At 45.6% G+C, this 21,769-nt stretch overlaps 1 protein-coding gene and 1 non-coding gene across 5 annotated transcripts in view; both read right to left on the minus strand.

Annotated features, from left to right (window-relative positions):
* Nucleotides 1-10,395: 10,395 nt before the first annotated feature.
* Nucleotides 10,396-21,769, minus strand: part of TCAF1 (TRPM8 channel associated factor 1) — a 48,787-nt gene continuing 37,413 nt past the window's right edge. For 2 of the 4 annotated variants that reach the window (XM_035021309.1, XM_035021308.1), the window contains exons 3-9: nt 20,131-21,125; nt 19,776-19,873; nt 18,051-18,264; nt 17,515-17,754; nt 16,195-16,532; nt 14,614-14,864; nt 10,396-12,010 (exon numbers count right to left, since the gene is read on the minus strand). In XM_035021309.1, coding sequence (XP_034877200.1) covers nt 12,001-12,010; nt 14,614-14,864; nt 16,195-16,532; nt 17,515-17,754; nt 18,051-18,264; nt 19,776-19,873; nt 20,131-21,125 — 2,146 coding nt within the window. In that variant the 3' untranslated portion in view covers nt 10,396-12,000. Of the gene's footprint in view, nt 12,011-14,587; nt 14,865-16,194; nt 16,533-17,514; nt 17,755-18,050; nt 18,265-19,775; nt 19,874-20,130; nt 21,126-21,769 lie in introns of all 4 variants that reach the window. The other 2 variants (XM_035021311.1, XM_035021310.1) reach the window with 2 other exon arrangements.
* Nucleotides 19,354-19,426, minus strand: TRNAK-CUU. The gene has a single exon. It is a non-coding gene; the product is annotated as a tRNA-Lys (tRNA).

Raw genomic sequence — 21,769 nt, forward strand, 5'->3', positions numbered from 1 at the left:
GAGAGGGAGCTGGCGGGCGCAGCGGAGGCCTGGGGCGCCCCGTAGACGCGGCTCGGCGGCAGTCCGGAGGGCGGAGCGCGGCGGGAGGCCCAGAGGCCGGCGGGGCGGGGCGCGGGGCTATTGGGGCTACTGGGGCTATTGGGGCGGGGCGGGCAGGGAGCACAGGGCGGGGCTCTACGCCCAGGAGTCGCCTCCGCGAGGCTCCTCCCGACGGGTTGCACTTGGGGCGGTGACGCGGCTTGCGGGGCTCCTTCGGGGTGCGCGGCTAGTCCTCCCAGGAGGCGAGGGTCCTCAATCTGCAGGGGTCGGGGCCGAAAGCGGCTCTCTCAGGCCCTCCGAGGGTTCCGGGGTACGAGAGGGAGGTTTGCAAAGTTGCTGTCACACTTGGTGCTGAAAGCAAACGCCGAGTTCCCAGTAAACCAGATTCGGGGTAAATAACGCCCAACTGCAACGTAAGCCGCGGCCGACGGTTCGTCGAGTGGAATCGCGCCCCTCCCCTCAGGTCGTGGGGTGCAGCCCCGGAGAACCGCGGCTCCTGCGTTGCAGGGCTGCCCCCTGGTGGTCAGCACCCGCCCGTGCACCCCGTGCGGACGGAGATTCAAAGCTGTGCACGGAGCTCAAGCTAGAGAACTGGGTCTGGGAGTATAATAGAAATCTGTGCCAGAGATAGTCTTGCTCCCGGGATTTCCTTTAAGTTTATTCAACGCAACACTCCTTCCTATCAAAGTGAAATTTCCTTCTCCTAGAAAGCGGCTCAGCCATCACTTGCCTAGAAAAGAATTTCATAACCTCCAGATTATACCAAATCCTCCTCCCGATTACACCAAATACCTCTGCTTCTTTTTTTTTTTTTTTAAAGATTTTATTTATTTTTTTGACAGAGACACAGCGAGAGCAGGAACACAAGCAGGGGGAGTGGGAGAGGGAGGAGCAGGCTTCCCGCAGAGCAGGGAGCCCGATGTGGGGCTCGATCCCAGGACCCTGGGATCATGACCTGGGCCGAAGGCAGACGCTTAACGACTGAGCCACCCAGGCGCCCAATACCTCTGCTTCTTATTGGTACCCAGGTTGCGATGCCGCACTTCCTTGTATGACCACCGATTATCGTTGGTTTCTCTCATAGTCTCTCTTGCTGTGAGTGTAGTTAGTGTCTGTCTCCGCTGTACCCATCATTACCTAGTTTCATTTCTGTCACGTGGTAGGCTTTAGTTTCTTAATACATAAAAGTGTGTGACTGAATACATAAGCATATAGTGAATGTTCAAGAGATGTCTGCTGAATTAGTAAATAACTGAGTCTTGGAGGACTAGTGGAAGTCTGTTTGGCAGAGGACCAAAGTGCAGTCAGGTTTCAGAAAGAAAAAGCAAGGAGAAACCTACACAACGAAGGCAATTTGGAGAAGACCGATTGGAATTTCAGGGTATTTCAGGATAGAAGCCTAATGCGAGCTGAGGTTAGTTGAATTCTTAGATTATAGGCGAGGAAACAAACCTTTGGGAAGCAAAGTGGAGTGGGTCGCTGAGGGAGTGTGTCAGGAGAGTTCCATGTCCAACGCTAAGTTTAGGGAGGGACTCTACAGTTTTAACCAGACTCTACCTACATCACTGTCTTTATGGTAAAGTACCACTATTCTAGAAAGACTCCTGAGAGTATTTTGGTGTTGATCTAATAGAAGAAAGGGTTTTAAACAAAGATGATTTTTCCAGGGCCAGAGAGCAAAAGGTACCTGTGGTCATCGAAGTATCTGCCATTTGGGAGCAGGAGTTGGCCGAAGAATGGAAACAAAACAACATAGGAAACTGCATGAAGGTACATTTGTTTATTTATTTATTTACTTATTTTAAATTTTTTATTTAAATTCAGTTCGGTTAGCATATACTATATTATTAGTTTCAGGGGTAGATTTCAGTGATTCATCAGTTGCATATAACACCCAGTGCTCATTACATCACATGCCCTCCTTAATGCCCATCACCCAGTTACCCCATCTCCCCACCCACCTCTCCTCCAGCAACCCTCAGTCTGTTCCCTACAGTTAAGAGTCTCGTATGGTTTGCCTCCCTCACTGTCTTTATCTTATTTTATTTTTCCTTCCCTTCCAGTGGGTTCACCTATTTTTTTCTTAAATTCCACATAGGAGTGAACTCGTAGGGTATTTGTCTTTCTCTGACTGACTTATTTCACTTAGCATAATACCTTCTGGTTCCATCCACATCGTTGCCAATGGCAAGATTTCATTCTTTTTGGTGACTGAGTCATATTCCATTGTATTTATATACACATACCACATCTTCTTTATCCATTCATCTGTCAATGGACATCTGGGTTCTTTCCATATTTTGGCTATTGAGGACATTGCTGCTATTTTTTTAAAGGTCCATTTAAAATGTGGCAAATGAAATGTGGCCCAGCATGGGCCTAACTAAAGGGTGTGAAGGTGCAGACCCCCAGGCCCTTCCTACAACCTGGGAGAAAACAGAGACTCCTCCATGAAAGTCAACATATTCTCATTGGGCAGGAGTTCTGTGAGGTGCTCTGGGAGATGGAAATGATACTACAGTCAATAAATCTAAGAAGATAGTAGAGGTGAAAGAACCATAATACCATTAGGATTTATGTAGGTGTCCAAATCAGCTGCAAAATAAGTGCCAGGGAAGAAAAAGGAAGAAGCAGTGGTTTCTAGTCATCAGAGATGAACTTACAGAGAAGGGGACGCTAAAACTTAGCTTTGAAAAAACATAAATATTGTGTGTGGGCAGAGAAGAGTGGAGGGCATTACACCATGAGACCACATCATGGTCCACAGCATGGAGATGTCAGTGTGAAAGCTTGATTTGAGAAAGACATGAAAATGTTCCTTGTGACCGAAGCTTGTTAACAGCACTTGCAGGAGCGAATTTGGATGGCATCCAAGGAGTTGGGATTGGAGTTTATAGTCTGGAGGAAGGTTTTTAAGAAATGGCAGGTAGTAAACACTGAGATTCCCTCTTCAGCGTCTATATCCTACCCCACCTTCTACTGCCCTTTCTAAGCAGATCCCAGTTTTGTTCAGGTAACCTACCTGTCCCTTATGAGATCCAGTTCCAAGGGTAGGTATATATTAGCTGATGCCAAGCATGCTACTCCCTATCCTTTGTACTGCAATGACTGGCTCTTTCTGGGTTGTACATAATTAATATGCATGAACAATATGATACTTAATTGTCGGGCCTAAGCAAGAGGCATACACAAATCACGGCTGTTACTGTTACCAGTGGTACATCAGCCCATTTTTGTTAAACAGGAAATCCTTACAGCAATTCCACTTTCTCACTAAGCCAAATGCAGGGGTTACTTCATACATAGGCTTTCTAATTATGGGCTAGCATTAAGAGTCACTGACTTCCTTCTTCAATTATTTTTAGTTACGAATTATACTTAATGTGGCCCCATATATTCTTTCCCTGAAGGGCCTCAAGAATCTGGAAAGGATTAGCCACAGTCTAATTTAGGAATAGGGATGGTTGAATCCACCTATGTGCATTTACTGGTATGAGTCACTGGGGAGGTTTACTTAGTCATTATTTAAGATGATCCAGAACAGGTGCCTACAGCTGTCTTAAGAATAAGTACTGTGGTGGCCATGAAAATGCTCCACTCAGATCTCCAACTGCAGGGAGTGGGTATGAACTTGACAGACAGCCCCAGCTGATGCCTCTGGAATCCTGGTGCCAGGGCCATGCTGCAATTCTCTTGGCTTCTCCTGACTGGTGATTAAGGGGACTAAGGGGACTAAGGCAGGCCCATTCCTGGGAGACATGGGACTCTTCTGATGGGCGACTGGGGCTAAAGGACTCCCACTGGCCTTGACGAGACTTTCTGAGACCTGCCCTGCAATGTAAGCCTTTCTTCCTTTGCTCTCTCCTTCCTGAGATTACACCTACCTTGAGGTCTGTTGGCCCTCCCAACCTCTGGTCCCTCTCTGTTTTCTCTCACAGATGTTTCCCTTAATAAATCTCTTGCACGTCTGATCTCATCTTGGCTTCTGCTTCTTGGAGGATCCAGGCTAAAACATATACTGTTACAATTATATCTCCTAAAGTTCAAACACTCAAGTGCATTTATTAAATTTGTGTTATAATGGAAGTGAAGAGGAAAGGCATTAACTTGAGAGCGTTTAGGAAAGCCTCACCCACTACATTTTTCATTCTTTAGTACATTTATGAAAACCTTTGTTCAAATTATAGCATGGTCTTTCTCTAGGCAAGTTCCTGCCTGCCTATTTATTTAAAGCAATGAAGCTGGAGTTTGCTGCCACTCTTGACAGGTGGCCAGTGCTTAATCAGAGTCAGAAAAGCTTTCATAGTCTCCTTTGGTGTATTTGTGAAATTAACCTGGAACTCTGTTTTCTTTTTGGATCATAAGTGTATGGAACACATACGGTAGGAGTGGGTAATATTGCAATAAGGAACAAGCGAGGAGTCTTCTGTTTCCAAACTTGTCCCAACTCCAGGTCAGATATAAAGTTTGGTTTTGTACTGAAGAGTTCAGTTGTCCAGGAGCCAGGGCAGCTAACTTAGCCAAGGCTGAATGTGGATGTTTTTCCTCTGGCTCTGAAATATCAGACCCATTGGGTAGGCACACAACAGATCCATTTTCTATAATTATGCACCCACACCAGTGGGTTTATATGTCTTCACACACAAACCCACAAATGTTGTCAGGATGTCAGAGGGGCTAGTGTATGGGAGTTGGGAGTGAGTGAAGGCCAATCTCTCTACAACAAAATTCCTACAGAGTCTCAAAGCTCCTAGTCCTATGGGACCAGCAACATTATTTTTTTATGTTTTTCTACAAATATAAACAATTATTTCCAAATTGATTATTCCAGAGTTATCTAACATCACGGTCTTCCTTCTCAAGACTTTTCATTTTATGTTGAGACTTGTGATCCAAGTGTCTTTTAATTTTAATCGAGGTCGAATAGATATTATGCAGCTTAATGGGGGAAGAGGGAAAATGGAGTAAGAAGCCAAGAATACCTGAGGCTGTTTCCTATGACTCCCTGCACATTTGTCCTGATGAACATCGATATGTAAGTCTGAAACTTCCATTGCTGTGCAAATTTAGTCAATTGTTTCCAAATCAATTTTCTTCATATGAATGTGATTCCAAATTCCACTTGTTACTGGATCCATCAGGCCATCGACAGGGGCCCAGAACTTAGAGGCATGTCTTCATTCAATACCTTTGGTAGAGGTCACAGAAACCACTAAGATGAGCCCCTCTTACTCCTAAATTCCAGACGGAGAAACTCCTGTGAAGTGCACCTTGATTTTGAAGTTTGAGGAGAGATATTCACAAGTTGTGAGTTTCCATTAGGTCAGTGGATCCTATCATAAGGTTAAGGTCAGAAATCAACACTTACATCCAAGAGAGTAGCTACTGACTCTTAGAGGGATGGAACTCTTGTCTGTCTTGCGGCTCTCAATATGCCAACTATAGTTTTACCTCTCTTTGCCTTGAATTGTCTGCTTGGTTTGCTCCACCATTTTCTTCAAGGATTTGCCAAATGTCCCCTTATCAGAGAGGCTTTCCTGGACCTAACTACATAAAATGGCAAACATACTCTTTGTCCAGTACCCACCCCCCCGCTCACCAGAACGCTCACTTTCCTAACTTTATTTTGTTTTATATTCCTTCATAGCACTTATCATACTTGATATATGTTTATTTGATCATTGTATTTTATTTTATTTGTCTTTGTAACAAATGGTGTCTTATTTTTTTTACATTAAAAAAATTTTTTTTTTGAAAGAGAGTTAAGTGTGTGTGTGCGCACATCAGAGGGGAGGGGGGATATCCCGGGCAAAGGGAGAAAATCGTAAGCAGGCTCCATGCCCAGCACAGAGCCCAACCCAGGGCTCGATCTCACGATCCTGAGACCATGACCTGAGCCAAACGCTTAACCAACTGGGCCACCCAGGCACCCCTATTTGTTCATTTTAATGTTCAAACTGGAATATTTATGAGGGCAGGTGCTTTATTATGTTTATTGTGTATTTCCAGACCCTATAACAGTAACTAGCATTGTAGTAGGTGTTCAATAAATGTTAATTGAATGAATTTATAGGTGACCCAATGACCTGATTGGAAGGGGATGCCCAGATGATTTTATGAACGTTTAGGAAACTTTTCCATGAACATTTCTTAAAAGAGGGCAGATAAAACACGAAGGATTTTAATTTAACTTGGGAAAGTATTTTCCTAGTGGCTTCATCTAGTTTTGTGCTAAAAAATATTTAAGATTCAGTGAGGCCCCAGATCTTTACTACCTTACTCTCTGTCCCACAGAGACTGTAAATTCAAAAAGGGGTGTTTGAGCACAGGAGAAAATGGCTTCCGCTACTCCTTTCAGAAAAGCATTATGTATCTAATGTAAAGGCATCTTTAGTTTCCACTTTAAATTCCAGCTTTTCTCTGTGTGACTCAATTAGCAAGTGCATTTACACAGATTGTGAAGGTATATTATTGTTACGTTATTCCTGCTAGGTCAAAGCAAACTGCTGCCCTAAAGCCTACTTTCTATTCCTCCTAGAACGGCTCAGGGCATCTACATTCAGAAGGGGGGATGTTTCAGACAATAAGGAAGTGACCCGTTAGCATTGACTTGTGGTCCCAACTTCATTTTGAGTTATAACCAAGTTATAACATCCTGTCTAGGGCAGCATTAAGGAGTCATCCTTTGCAAGGGTCACTCTTGGGTACCTTGTGATATTAATTTTTTCCCCAATTTATCCCCATGTTCAGTCAAGAGGAATGCATATTTTAATATTGTGTAAGAGGAACAACGGCTCTTCATCCATTCTTTTGGGCTGCGGAAGAAAACAAAAGCACCTGTTGACATGCAGGCGCTTGTCTGACACACACACAGCTAGGCACTGTTTTTCCCCTTTGTACATGAACAATTTCATAGAACAACCACATCAAACAAGAGCACTCTGAGAGCATGATCAAGCAAGGCAAGAACAAGATCCCTGGGCAAACACACAATACCAAATATCCCTCTTTCTTGTCTAAAATGAGGACCTGCTACTTTTTCAGAAACCAATTATAGCTCTATGGGCACTTCAGTCATCCCCACCAATAGATGACGTTTAATGAGACAATCATAGAATTACCCTTGCTTCCTTAGACTCTCCCCAAAATTATCCACCCAAAGCCCAAATTCTCTAGTAGTTTCTTTTAACACCCTTTTACTGAGATGCCCAGTTTCCTGCAGTGTTTACCCTCACTGGGATCCAACTTGCTCAACTATGGGTGTGTTGCTGGTGGTCTTTGGCTGGAGGGCATGAATACCATCATCTGTCATACCTGAGCGTATTCTCTCCTCCCCATCCCATTAAACACTCTTCTTGATCCAGTACCAGAGATCCACTAGGCATTATCCAAAGGTCACTCCAACCCTACTGACACGAGTCAGCTGTTCGCCTTTTTATAGTTTAATCTCAATTTCCTAGGAGCATTGAGACTTAAGTCTGCTCGAGGCTTTGACTGTTTGTTACCAGTGGACAAGCTCACAGTGCCACAAGTCTTGTGAATAAATGTCAAAGCCTTGGTTGAGGCTTAGTACTGTTTCCTTGGTAACAGTTTGGTCTCAAGGCTGCTCTGACAGCAAGAACAAAAGGAGAAACTCCATGTTAAAAAACAAAACAAAAAGTTGGAGTTGCCTCTCTCCATCCTGCTGGAGGCTAAGGGAAGAGTTTGTGAACTCTTTCAGGCACTTGGCTCTTATTTAAAGCACAGACGCTTTGCAGATAACAGGATGGGGCAGAGGTATAGCCTGTTATATATACTTGGCCCCAGGTTCCAGGTTGTACTGAGGAAGGGAGGGATGTCTTCTGTGTCTGTGGGGTCTGTGATTTCATTGTTTTCATGTTCTGCATTTGATCATTTTGCCCTCCTAGCTCCCACCCTCACTGTCTCCCTCTCACCTGTATTATTTCAGATCTCAAAATTATACTAAATAATTTTGGCAGTCTGTGAAAGTGAATTTTATGTCAAAATTTAGGCAGTTCATGCAAAGAAATTTTTAGTACCTACATGTATGTATTCCTTAATTATGTGTATTTGAGTTCCTGTATAGTTCAGATGAACAGAAGTAACGTTTTAATGGCCCTCATGTACACACATTTGTGTTAACATAATCCTTGGCTCCTGGTACTGCCATCACTGGTCAATGCATGTTTTTTTTTTTTAATTTACTCATTCATTTATTCTATTTTTTCCTAATATGCTGAATACTATAAAACTAATCATCCAACATGACAATAGAACATTGACAGTAATTTAATCTACACAACCTTTCCTCACAAAGAAATGCTTCTTTATAGCATTCAAATGTATAAGAATCCACATGTATAAATAGCATTTCTATAGCTCTCTTGAATTAGATGTGGAGTGTATGTGTGTGTGTGTGTGTGTGTGTAGTTAGAAGATGTCTGAAAAGTAGAGGATCAGCCATCACTCCTTCTCTACGACACTTGGAAGATTGACTTCAATGATGAGGGTCAAAGAAGGAAATCCTTTTCAAAATGGAAGCTGAGCAGGGGTCCAAAAGCTTTGAAGGAATAAAGAACACAGATGTGATGTAGTCTTGGAAGAAAGGATAGCATGGGTTACTTTTGTCAGCAAAAATAGTCAACATCTAAGGCTATAGCTGGTTATCTGTTGGCTTGCTAGGCATATATATTAGATGAGGTTGGGACATCAGGTGGGGACATTGGTTTAGGGACTAAATATATCAGACTGATCTGTAAGGCCAATATGTAAGGATGTAAGGCCAATATTCCTTAGGAAGCTCTATCTGGCCTTGGGAGTTAGACAATAGAAGAAAGTAAACTAGCAGAGAAAGAAGAGCCACCAAGAGACTAGGAATAGCAGGACACAAGAAATTTGGGAGCCTGAAGATCTCCCCTTTAGAGTTGACTGCTTCTCCAAAATATGGTGGGGGAAGGGGGGTGGGGGGGAACAGCAGAAAGCAGATTATGATGTTCAAGCAAAGTAGCAAGGAATATAACAAGGAGACTGATGGATGAAATCCTCTGACACCATCTGGTCTCATATAGGACTAAAACTTTCTAAAATTGTCAGATGAATAGGAATACAGGCAAACTTACAAACCGATATGATCTTGAAATGCTTCCTGGAATAGGGACAAATATCATACGCCTTCTTGGGAAGGAACACTGGTTGGCCATCTTCATGCAACACCTGATGAGTGTTCCCTCACTCAACAAATATTGAAAATCTGCTAGAGAGTAAGCTTAATCTCAGATACATGGTGAGATCAGGGGCAGGCTTTGCTTTTTGTGGAACACCTGTGGAAACGAGAAGGTGAGGTGTGAATAGCTCGAAGATATTTAGTATGGCTAGAACCAGAGAGTAATGGGGAGATACGATGAACCTGGACAAATCAGGTGGATCCAAGTATCAGAGGGCATCATAAGCCATTTTAAGGGTTTTGGTTGGGGCATATCTTAGTCAATATGAGGTCACTGAAGAATTTTTATTTGAGTTTATTAAAAATTTTTCAAATACATGCACAAGGTAAAAAATTAAATAGTACAGAAGGACTTGAAATGAAAAACACAGTTTCCCACCCCACCCCTTTTAACCCTAGACCCATTCCCTAGAGGCAATGCATTTAACAATTTCTATTTTTAGATCTTCTGTTGACTAACTTGCTAACATTAAATAATATGTCTGAACAATAATTCTTGACTTATTAACTTTAGACAATCTTTAATAATTCCCCATTACAAAAGATAAGGATTTAACTTACACTATCCCCACCTTTCCTATGCCTATCCTTTCCCAAATTTTTGATAGATATGCCATTTTTAAGACTTCTATTGATTTAATTTATAACTTTGGACAATATACTATCCTCCGGTTCTTGTTCCATTAGCTGCGGACTTTATCTTCTCATTCCCACTGTGAATATCTAAGTAGCCCCACTCTTCCTGACACCTCTCTTCCCCCAACCAATTCTCAACCTCTTTCTGCTCTCTTGTTTCTTAATTTGTCAGAATTAATTATTTTCAGTTTCATTCCTGAATAAAACAGTAAGCCTTTCATGTTTTGTCTCTAGGCTGATCAGAACACTGAATACCAACAAACAGCATCTGCATTACTTTGGCTAAGTAAATCATGTTTACTGAGAGCTGAGTAGAAGCTAGGCCATTTTCTCCCGTACATATCCAGTGTTCATGAAGCCCGTGCCTCTTGTAAGGAGATGTACCTACCGCCAATGTCCAGTTGAGTCTCTTCTTATATCCCGTGAGTTTTTGTTGTTGTTTCACATTTGGACCCAAATGTCTTGACTTATTTCTGTTTTCTTTTTGCTGACTAAAGAATGTATGTCCTCCATATACTCAAACATTCCAGCTTCTCAATGAAACTATCTATGGAACAGAATGCATACTTTCCCCAAAGAGCCCGAGACTGTGTACTCTCATCTGAAATGGGTCTGCTAGAGTGACACCTCCTGGGTGTGATCCATTGTTTTCTGGATTCTGTTTTTTCCTCTTTCCCAGTTTTCCTCATCATTTTGTCGGAGAACGTCCTCGAGGTACTTTCTCAGAAAGGGTGCAAAGTAGGTAGACTTTCTGAAAACCTGCATGTCAGAAAAGGTCTTTATTTTGACACTACTCTTGACAGTTTGGCTTTGCTATGTTACTCTGAGTACAAAAATTTTCTGTAAGTGAAGAAATTACTCCACTGGCTTCTAGCATTCAGTATTGCTAATGAAAAATCTGCTGCCAGTCTATTTCTTATTCCTGTTTTAGTTGAGCTAATTGTGATGACTTAACTTTATTTTCTCTTTGGGCACTTTTAACATCTTCCTTGTATCCTTAATATTCCAGAATTTCACAAGATTGTGTGTAGACGTAGGTTGTATTGGGGCTCCTCAATCTGGAGACGTGGTTCTTTCTGTTCTTCATTTTTTGTCCTTTTTATTTCTTCACCTATATTTTTTTATGTTCTCTTTTCCAGAAAGTCCTAATGCTTAGATATTGATTGTCTAGATCTTTTCCTTTCTTTATTTTTTTCTGCTATTTCTTTTTGTTCTATATCTAAGGAGTTTCCCTCAACTATATTTTCCAGCCTGTCCACTGAATATTTTGGGCAGTTTTATTTCACTTTCAAGGGCTCCTTTATTCTCAGTTTTTCATTTCTGTGTAGCATTCTGTACTCATCTTACAAATACACCTCAAATCTCTCTGAAGATACAGATTTTAAAGTTATTCTTTCCATGTTCACTTTATTTTTCAAGCGTCCTAATTCTGATTATTTTTCTTAAATGCTCCTCCCCTGGTCCTCCTCCTCCACCCCCCGATGCCCAAAGACGGGATTCCTAGCTGACTGTTTTCATTTAAGAATCAATATAACTGTTAACTTTTACAGGAGTTGGTGTGGGTGTCCTCTGCCAGTGTATGGTTGGATCTGTTTCTCCAATAAGCCTCTTCCAGGACTAGAAGCACTAGGGTTACTTGAGGAGGGGTTTCAACATTCAGAGGATTAGCCGATAGGCTAGGGGTCACTTATTTCCACAAAAAGAGAAATTTTATTCTGGGGCACCAACTCCTACCTCTCCTCAGGCAGTTTATTCAATTTCTCTACAAACAACAACAAGAACAATAGATTTGTAATGGATACCAATTATAGACTGCCTGTATTCTATGCACAATGGTTGGGGCAGAATAGGATGGGATTCAATTTTACAACTGGTATAACTCTTTGTAGACTTTTCAGGTGCTCATGTTTCTTTGGAATTACGTTATTCAGATCAGCTTCTATTCTGTCTGAAAGATACCTTCACTCTTTCATTCATTCTCATGTTTCATCCACTTTCTCTCTTCCAGAAATGTGTTGAGATCTTCTTCAGTTATAATCAAATCTGTTTAGTTTTCTTTGCTGAGATGTGTCAATTCTCTCTTGCATTTCTTGACTTCAATTTCAGTGGGGCCTAGGGAGGGAGGGGAGGTAAACTTATATGCTCAGTTCATCATCTTATATTTGAAGTCCCACTGGAAGCTTTCAGACAGGGGAGTGACATGAATAGCTTCCTATTTTAAGAAGGTCCCCAGGGCCATAATGCTAAAAATGAACTAAAGAGGGCCAGGATGGATACAAATATTATTCTAGAAGACTAAGAATCTGATTTCCTTGCTGAGAACATGCAATGTCTGGGGCTTTTGGGAGTCAGGCACTTTACCAAAATAACCCATCATTCAAAACCCAGTACCCTACTAGAATGCTTTCATGGTGCTCTAGAGATGATAAAGGAAACCTGAATAAACTGGGATCTGAAAGACCTGGATGATGCTAAACGGGTCACTGTCTTTGGGATGTACCTTAGGAGCCTACCTCAAGTTCTTCCTTTTAACTGGCATTTGGGAGAAACAAAGGGACTTTCTGTTCTGATAAAATTGGATGAGGAGTGAGTACAAGCAGGCAAAGTGCTGGCAAGTAGGGACATAAAGGTCCTTCTGTTTGCTGGCCGGTTTCTTCATTTACTCATTTATTTGCATATTCAAAGCACTGTAGTTATTAACACCCATTCTGTAATCAGAGTGCCCAGGTTTAAATCCCAGGTCTACCATTTATTAGCAGTGTAGACTTAGGCAATTTACTTGATCTCTGTAAAATTCAGTTCACTTCTTCCTAAAATGGGAGCGATAAATTTCCATCTCATAAGATTATTGTGAAGATTAAATTAAACAATCTATATAAAAGAACAAGTACAGTATTTGGCACATACTATCTAATTGATAGAATTCTAACTAATCAATAGAATTTTTTCAAATGTTGAATGAATATCCAACATCATCTATGTTTAAAGCATCTAGATGATAGATATTCATGAAATAAGGGAAAAGACTTCTAGGATTAAGAAATGACATAATAAAGGAATCCACAGAAAAACACTCTCTAGGTCAAATCTTATCTCTGCATCCACCCACTTCTTAATAAGGCAAATAAAATAGTGTACTGAAACAACTACATCCAAATAAATATAAGCGGTCTAAAGGAAAACTGGCTGGATGTGTGCATTAATCCCAGAGCCTCAACTCTAGTTAAAATTACACGGAAATGGGAGGTTTTGAATAGGATTAGAAGAAAACTTGAGAAAATCTTTGCATTGTAATTAAATAAAATTTGGGTCAGTCGTATCCAGTTATCTGGTTCTGAAGTCAAGATTCTCTCTGCGTGTGGACTTTATCTGCCAAACTAGTAAGGAATTCTGGGCAGTGATAGGAATCTGATAGGAACACCATCCCTAAGTTGGATGCCCATTGTTTGCTAAAGACAAACGCCCTCATGGATTTGTTCTGATTTTTCAAGTGACTCCCACTCTTGATTTAATCAAAGAAGGAATTTTACCTGAAAGATGGAATTGAATAAAGAGACCAAACGCCAAGTAGCTAGTAAGACCCCCACTATGAATTTAGAGCCCGTGGATCCTGTAGATCCTAGAGCTCATAAAGCAATGGACCCCAGTCCTTTGAGAGGCTGGTGTATAGAGTGTAGGATGGGATGGGATGGATCACACCACATCGGTAAATGCCATGTAAAAGGGTAGTCTAGTTCTGAAATGATTAATTAATGCCAATTAGTAATAAAGGCACCTGGCACTTTCTCAATACCTACCAACTGCCAGGCACTGTTCTAATTCCTTTTAGAGGGACTAAAATTTAATCCTCACAATAATTCTATGAAATAGATCCCATTTTATGAGGAACTTGCCCAGAGTCATGTGACTAACAGGTGGAAGAACCAGGCTTTGGATGCGGGGAGTCTACTCTTAGAGATGATGGTCTTAACCTCCAGGCTATGGCGAGAGAAGGGGAGTACTCAGCTCACTATTCTGGGGGCCAGCAGAACATAGAAGAATCCCTACATTCACAAACCTCTTCAGAACTCTCAGTCTGAGTCTTCACGACAACCCTGTGAGGCAGGGATTTTTGTCCTCATCTCACACACAAGGAAATGTGAGTAGAGACACAATGACTTCCCCAAGAGCTAACGCTAACCATGGGCTCTTTCTACTACACCAGGCTGCTTTCCAAACTCTTTGAAAACTACCCTAGACACAGAATATCAAGGAACTGTCTGCTTATCCTGGTAAATTTGTGTTTCAGTGGATTCTATGGTCAGGTGTTTGGAACAACTGGTCAAAAACAAAAGCCCAGAGAGTCCTCAGGATGTCAGGATAAGAACCACCCGCAAGGGCCATGGCCCATAGTGGTGAACCAAGGGATGGCATAGAGGCAGATGCCAAAGCTCTCAGAACCAGGCCAAAATAGGGCCAGGAGGGAATATGATAGCTGAGAGCAGAGGAATGAGACTCATAAACAGAAGGCCTTGCTCCTAAGAAATTCTGATTCCCCTTTTTGCTGTGTTCTTAACCCGCTTCCTAGAGCTAGAACTACTAGGTATTAAGATATGGGGGCAATGAGCCAAGAGCACAAGGCTAGAACCCTAAGAGACAGAGGTCGAGGAATGAATCCCCATCTCTGCCTACCTCCCCAAACCTCTCTACCTGCCACCTCGCTGGGCACTCCTTACATCTGTGTGAGGAGGTATAATTTCATAATATTTTCCTTCCATTCAGGCAGATAGGCCAGGCTGGTAGCCACTTCCTTCTGGATAGGCCAGGCCCAGGCCTCAAAGAACGGAGCCAGATTCTTCTGCACTTGGTGGGAGAACATCTTCACCCACAGATTCATTTTGTCAACATTATCTGTGGGCAAGTTGGTCTGGTTCCTATACTCAGTGAAGAGACGGATGAATGGCTCCCAACCAAAGGCCTCCTGTAGCTGGGGAGAGAAAGGGGCAGCAGGAGGAGGAGACATTTAATCCACAGAAAGACCCCAAAAACACTATAATAAATTAATGTAATGTATTTAACCCCCCAAAACATTAGTTTCATTTCTGTCACTGGCCCTCTCTGCAGTTCTAGCTGCTGGCCTCATGGGCTACTCTCTGTCTTATCTTAATGGGGCCTCTGAGCTAGCGAGGTGCTCAGCATGGAGCAGACCCTCAATAAAGGATGGCTGTGGTAATCACGGTCATGATTATTATCAGTATTTACCACCTACGTCATTAGGTGGTAGCTCACTCCATCGTGAAAGTGTTGAGAGGATATCACACAAGGGTTTAAAGCTGACTGAAGTGAAAAAAATCCTTGTATCTTTCACAGCTGCAAAGTTAAACCCCCAAAGCAGGAGAACTATCCCCCTCTCCCTTACCCGGACATAACCTGCATCAGTCACAGGTCTGTGCCAATCTGTAAGGCTACTGACATGGCCTTTAGGAAAAAAAATAAGTCCAGTAGAAACAGAAGATGATATATAGTCTAGGTGGTTGGAAAGAAGTTAAGTAAGGCATCATTTTAGGAAAAGGCAGCTGGCCCGAGGCCCCTGGAAAAAGCCCGTGTGAGGCCGGGTTATGGCGCTTTAAGGTTAGGATGGACAGTAGCAGTTCTCTGAAACACCCTCAGCTGGATTTCACAGCTGAACAACTTTTGTCCCTGGGGTGAAGTGGCCCCAGCGACGAGGTTAGAGTCTCCGGGCAGTTTGGCTATCGTTCTCGGGGCCGTGGGTACACACAGAGAGGAAGTCGGGCACGTGGAAGAACCTGGCTGGAGACTGAGTTCCAGAATCCCAGGTGGTGAGACTCTGCACGGTGGCCTGGGAGCCGCTCCAGGGACTCGGGGGAGGGAACTTGGATGCTGGACAATAGTTCAAAGGCAGAGGCAACCTCATGTGCAGGCCACTGAGGCATCTTGGATTGCCTCTGAGGGAGAAACTGAGGCAGTTTCTAAGGAAAATGATGGGTCCCCTCCCATAACGTGTGTGTGTGGGGGGGTGGGCATGGTGTTTGGGGTTAGATAGCTATTCCGTGACATGGTTTGGCTTCAGTCTCAGGTATGTCTGGCTTCAGAGCAAGCCATGGTAACTGAAGAGTACTGCCCTCGCCTCTGCCTTGGTGCTTTCTATCTACTCTCATGAATCTCCTCAGAATCATGGCGTGAGGGTGCGGCTGAGGCAATTAAGTCCACTTTGGGGTCACTAGGGTGTCCCCTCTCGAGGTTGCACGGGCGGCCCCCCCGCGGGGTTTCCCATCCCCCTCCCTCTTGCCCAGTACCTGTAGGTACGTTTCCAGCGCAGTCCACGCATTCCAGTTTTTCACATTGGGACCCTTGCCCAGGTAGATTCGGACTCTCTTCTCCCGAACGGGAGGCCACAGAGCAATATTCGCCCGGCCCCGAGGGATGCCCAAGACCGTTTCGTGCACGTAAACACACCACAGGTTGCAGGTAGCCTCGGTGGTGTGCGGGGGGAACTCCCACTCTTGACGCTGCTGGTTGCGGCCAAGCTCGTGGACGGGGCCCCACAGCCCCTTGGTTCTGATGAGCTTCTCATTGATGAGCTCCTGCACAGATTCCAGATGGCACATGATGGGGTACCCGGCATGCATCCAGCCTGGGAACGCAGGAGGGAGGGAGAGGGGTTAGAACGCTCCCCACCCGTCTTTACCAGGACTTCCAGAACCCCGTAAGGCTCAGAAGGGCAATCCACACGAGGCCCACCAGGGCTCTCCCCCACCCTCACTCTGGCCTGCCGGTAATGGGTCTGATGCACGTTACAAACAGCCCTTCGTGTTACTCTCCAGCTTTTTCACTTCTGTGAGGGTGTCCTGTCATGTGAATCTGTCTCATTATATTCTTTTCTCAAAATGGAGAACTCTTGGATGGTGGTTTCCCCTTCTCATTATTTAGAAACGGTGTTGCCCACGTTGACGCTACTTGATAGTAATCACCTCCGCAAGGCAAGAAAACTGGGGTCTAAAGAAATTTCCATCGTTCTCTCATTTCTACACACCCCCTGATTTGTAAGGCTCTTGACTCACTGGCAGAGATCTCTTCATTCAGTGCCTTCTCAACGTTGTTAAATTCCTTCTCCCAACAACTGTGACCCTGGGGGGAGACCCCCCCCACTTTTACTTTCTCCTTGAAGCGCCCAATGGGACTCCTGTGAAAGCCTAGCACTTTGTTCCTGCGTTCTTCTGGCTGTTGGAGGACAAGTCTTGACATGCTGACCTAGACTGTCCACTATTTCACATGCTGCTCACACACGGTTCCACAGCCCACTTTTCTCATGTCCCATAATCCCATCATATTTCCTTATGCCATCAAAATACCACTTTAGAAATTTTCCTCAGTGTCTGTCCATATATTACTTAACCATTCCATACTGTTGGGTACTTAGGTAGTTTCCAGTTGTTTTGTTGGGGGATTTGGCTGAGTCTATTTTTTTAAATACATATCTCCCCCCTTTCGTTTAAATAGCAAGACTTACATCTTGTATGTCTTGCTAGAAAAACGTTTTTACCATGCTGCCTGCCCACTGCTTGTCTGTCGAAAGAAAGGAAGGCTGTCAGGGGCGGCATGCACAGAGCACCCACCAACTGAGATCTGCACGTCAGCAACGATCCTCTGAGGCAGACGCAGAGGGAAGGGCTCAGCCCCCAGCCGTGCCACAGCCTGCATCACCTCGTCCCAGAGGCGAAGCAGCGGCTCAGGGTTCTCCAGCGTGCGGAGATTGGCGGTTGGTACTGTCAGGATGATGTTGTCCGTAGCCAGCTCTCCCCAGGGACCTGGATTCTCCTGGATGCGCCTCTTCCACTCCTCCTGGGAGGTCTCCCCTGGGAAGAGAGGCCATGGGGCTTGAAACTCACTTTCCCAAATCCCTTATGTTAAAACATCCAACTTGAACCCCGGGAGGGAAAGACCGAGGTCATGAGTGACCATATCGCCCCTTTGATCCTTCTAGGAAGTCTCCAAGAATGTGGTTTGGTCTTCATCTCCTTGGCCCCAGTGCTGAATCTAAGGAAACTTAGCTTCCTCCCCTCTACCAGCCCAGAGTTTCTCTCCTCCTACACCAAACAGCCCCAGATGATCTCCTGACCCAGCTCTCCCACTCCCCATGGCTCCCACTCACCCAGCTTGTAGTATGGGGCATGCACGGCCCCCTTAACAGTTACGGGCACAGAGCCCAGTTTGCTGCTCTGAGGCACGATGATATAGAGCAGGCCGCCCCAGAGGCAGGTGATCGACTTGGTGGGCTTGTCCAAGCAGCACCGGTTAATCACGAGTGGGCCTCGGAACAGCTTGCTGGCTCTGGTCAGGTCATCCGTGTGGCAGCCGATCTGTATCTGGAGCAGAGAGATCCCCCTAAGAGTCACCTTGGGGTGTGTGCAGGTGGAGAGGGAGGGCTCCCAGGAGGTGGGGACAGGAAAGGCCACTGGGCCATGACCCCATGCAAGCCCATGCCATTCCATCATTCCTCGGGGCTGTGTGGACCGAATCGTGTTTTACGTAAACGTCCTCCCTGGGGCGTCAGCTCCACACAGGGTCATGTTTAGACACTGAAGTGAGGGGCACTCATAGGTGCAGCCCATAGGCTAATGCTGAGGAGGGCTGACTCCCACAAAGGCCCCTGGGTGTCTCTGGAACCCATAGGGTCCTGGGTTGCCTATTTCATTGTGGTGACTCTGGCCTTGGGAACGGGGCAGAGGGGACCTTGCTGACTTGGGACTTTTGCTGACTGGGGAGGAGGTGCAGGGGGAGGCAGTGTGACCAGCTCATGAACTGGAGGGTGGATTCAGTTCCTCCCGTTCTCCAGGACTCCTCTCCTGGGCCGATGGAGCGGCTCCTGTACTGGGTGGAGTCCTGGGATCATTCTCCCAGGTTTATGCTAAACAAGTTACAGAACAAGGGCACAGAACAGACCCTACCTGTCACGACTCTTCAGAGGGACAGAGCAGGATGGCTACTGAATTTTCGAACGGAGTGTGTGTGTGTATGAAAGTGACAGCTAGGGGCGCCTGGGTGGCTCAGTCATTAAGCGTCTGCCTTCGACTCAGGTCACGGTCCCCGGGTCCTGGGATCGAGCCCCACATCGGGCTCTCTGCTCAGCGGGAAGCCTGCTTCTCCCTCTCCCACTCCCCCTGCTTATGTTTCCTCTCTCTCTGTGTCTCCCTCTGTCAAATAAATAAATAAAATCTTAAAAAAAAAAAAAAAAGAAAGTGACAGCTGAAGGGGGACCAGGGGAGCCAGGAACAGTCCTCAGTGTCCCAGGAAAGAGGCAGAAAGACCCTGCGCTCCAATGGGAGATTGGATGAGCACAGAAAGGGAACTGAGATTGATTGAACACTTCTGCATGCCCGGGTGCCCTCCATTTGGTGCCTTTTGTTTTTTTAGTTTTAAAAAATTTTTATTATTATTTTTTAAAGTAGGCTCCATGCCCAACGTGGGGCTTGAACTCACGACCCTGAGATTAAGAATCGCAGGCTCTACCGACTGAGCCAGCCAGGCGCCCCTGTTTGGTGCCTTTCTTATTCCCCACTCTGGGACATAAGTGAAAAGCACAAAATTTAAGAGCCAGGAGTTGGTTAGGTTTGAGTCCTGGGCTCTGAAATGAATCAGATCTATTGGCTGATTGATTGGAGTATCGTGGACACGCAGTGTTACATTAGTTTTAGGTGTACTAGATCGATATTTTCAGTCCACCTGCACCCGCAACTCAGTTGCCTCATCCTTAAAATGGGATAAAAGTACATGCCCCACGTTGCCAATAGGGTTTTTACGAGGATCAAATAAGATGGCAACTGTGAAAGCCAGAATATCTGGGTCTGTGTCATGTGGAGATGGGGCACGGCCTTACCTTCAGATCAGCAGAGGCAGCAGCTTCAGGCAGTGAGACCTCTATAATCTGCCTTCCAGGAATGTAGAGCCCAGTGCTCATCCAGCAATATCTGGTGCCTGCCAGAGCACAGGAAGGACAGACTTTACCCCTCCTCCGTGATGCCATCTCCGTCCGGCGAATCCACGGCCCCTTCGGGAACTCTGCACGGCTCTCTCCCTTCATGCTGCCCTGACTCAACTCTTGCAAATGTTACTTAAAACCCCCACCCCCATCTCCTTGAAAGTGCATGGCCAAGGGTGGAGATGGCCTTCTGAAGCCATCAGACCCCGTTCCCACAGGACCCCACGCTGGGCGCTCCGCCCCCATTCCGTACCTGGATTGTTGCAGTTGACCTCAACAGTGATAGGAGACTCCGAGGGGCGCAGATAGGGGCTGCTGTACATGTCTTCGATTTCTGGCACTAACAGAGAGAGGTCACTTCCAGAGTGGGCCAGGCCAGTGGCCAGGGAAAGCATAGCACCCCTGCAGCAGTCATTGATAACGGGGTTCTCTCGGGTTGCAACTGGGAGCCGATAGCGACTCAGCAGCTTCCTCAGGAGCCGATGCACAGACATGTAGGCAGGGATCTCTTCAGCGGGGATCTGGAGGAAAGCTGCACCGTCCGGCCCCAGCTTGGCCAACCAGCCCTTTTCCACGTTCCCTCTCTTCCTGCCCATTATAACTTGGAACTCGGCCAGAGTGGAGCGGAAGTGATAGGTCCTTATCCCTGCTTTAGGCGTACGGAAGGGCCCTGGATTGAGGCTTTGGCTTGTGATGCTGATGCCAAAGGGGTTGAGGAGGAGGTTTCCTGGGAACCGAGCCAAAGGGGACACTCCAGGGTTCTTGAAGGCCCACCACCAGGCTTGGGCACCAACAAACAGTCCCCCGCCCTCGGCTACAAACTCCTGCAGCTCTTTGACCCCCACATCACTCACGGGTTCAAAGCAGTAGACACTCGCATCACTGGTCAGATGGGGCTCGATGCTGGTGTCTATGCCCCCCACCGCGAGCAGGCCGCTCAGTGTCCTCAGTTCTGTCTGCACCACGATCTTGCCTCGGCGGCCCCCGTCCAGCCAGCGCACGGCATTGAGCAGAAAGGGGCCGAGTTTGCTCACGGTGAATAATACCTTGTGGCCGGTCACGACCACCCGGCCCCGGCCATAGCGGGCCGCTGCTATGACACAGCCATGGTAGGAATCTAACCCCAGGGGAAAGGCTAGAGCCCCGTGCACTAGCAGCTGGGAGGGGAAGCAATCCGAGTTGCTGATGTCCAGCTCTGAAATCCCGTGCAGGAGCTCCTCTCTGTCCTCGGAGAGGTCGTCTTCACAGCTGCAAAAGCCACAGGTGTTCTCTATTAAAGGGGTGACCACATCAAGCTCCGAGAACGGCGCCCCACATACAGCAAGCATCAGCTTTACTGACATGATGGCCGTTGGCTCTTGCAGGAGAGCCGGGGGAACAAAGTAGACATATCTGACCTCACTGGGTGTGCAGGCTGGTCTGAGGGAAGACAGAGGGACATTCGTTCTGCTCTGCTCATTCTTGGGATGCAAATCCTTCAAAGGAAGCTCTGCCGTGTTTACCCGATATCGTGTCTTAACTATTCTAGATTTAAGTGTTTATTTCAGCCTGTGGGGCATTACATAAATAACTGAATGGGCAATTGTGTTTTCATTCTTTTTTTTTTTTTTTTTAAAGATTTTATTTATTTATTTGACAGAGAGAGACACAGCGAGAGAGGGAACACAAGCGGGGGGAGTTGGAGAGGGAGAAGCGGGCTTCCCGCTGAGCAGAGAGCCCGATGCGGGGCTCGATCCCAGGACCCTGGGATCATGACCTGGGCCGAAGGCAGACGCTTAACGACTGAGCCACCCAGGCGCCCCTGTGTTTTCATTCTTATAAAGAGTCTTATTTATACATTTCATGCAGCCAATTTTCAAGTAAAGTCAGCGGAGGGCTGCGTTGGTGGCACC

Source organism: Mirounga leonina, unplaced genomic scaffold, assembly GCF_011800145.1.
Source record: "Mirounga leonina isolate KUSES-001 unplaced genomic scaffold, KU_Mleo_1.0 Mir_174, whole genome shotgun sequence".
Classification (NCBI taxonomy): Eukaryota; Metazoa; Chordata; class Mammalia; order Carnivora; family Phocidae; genus Mirounga; species Mirounga leonina.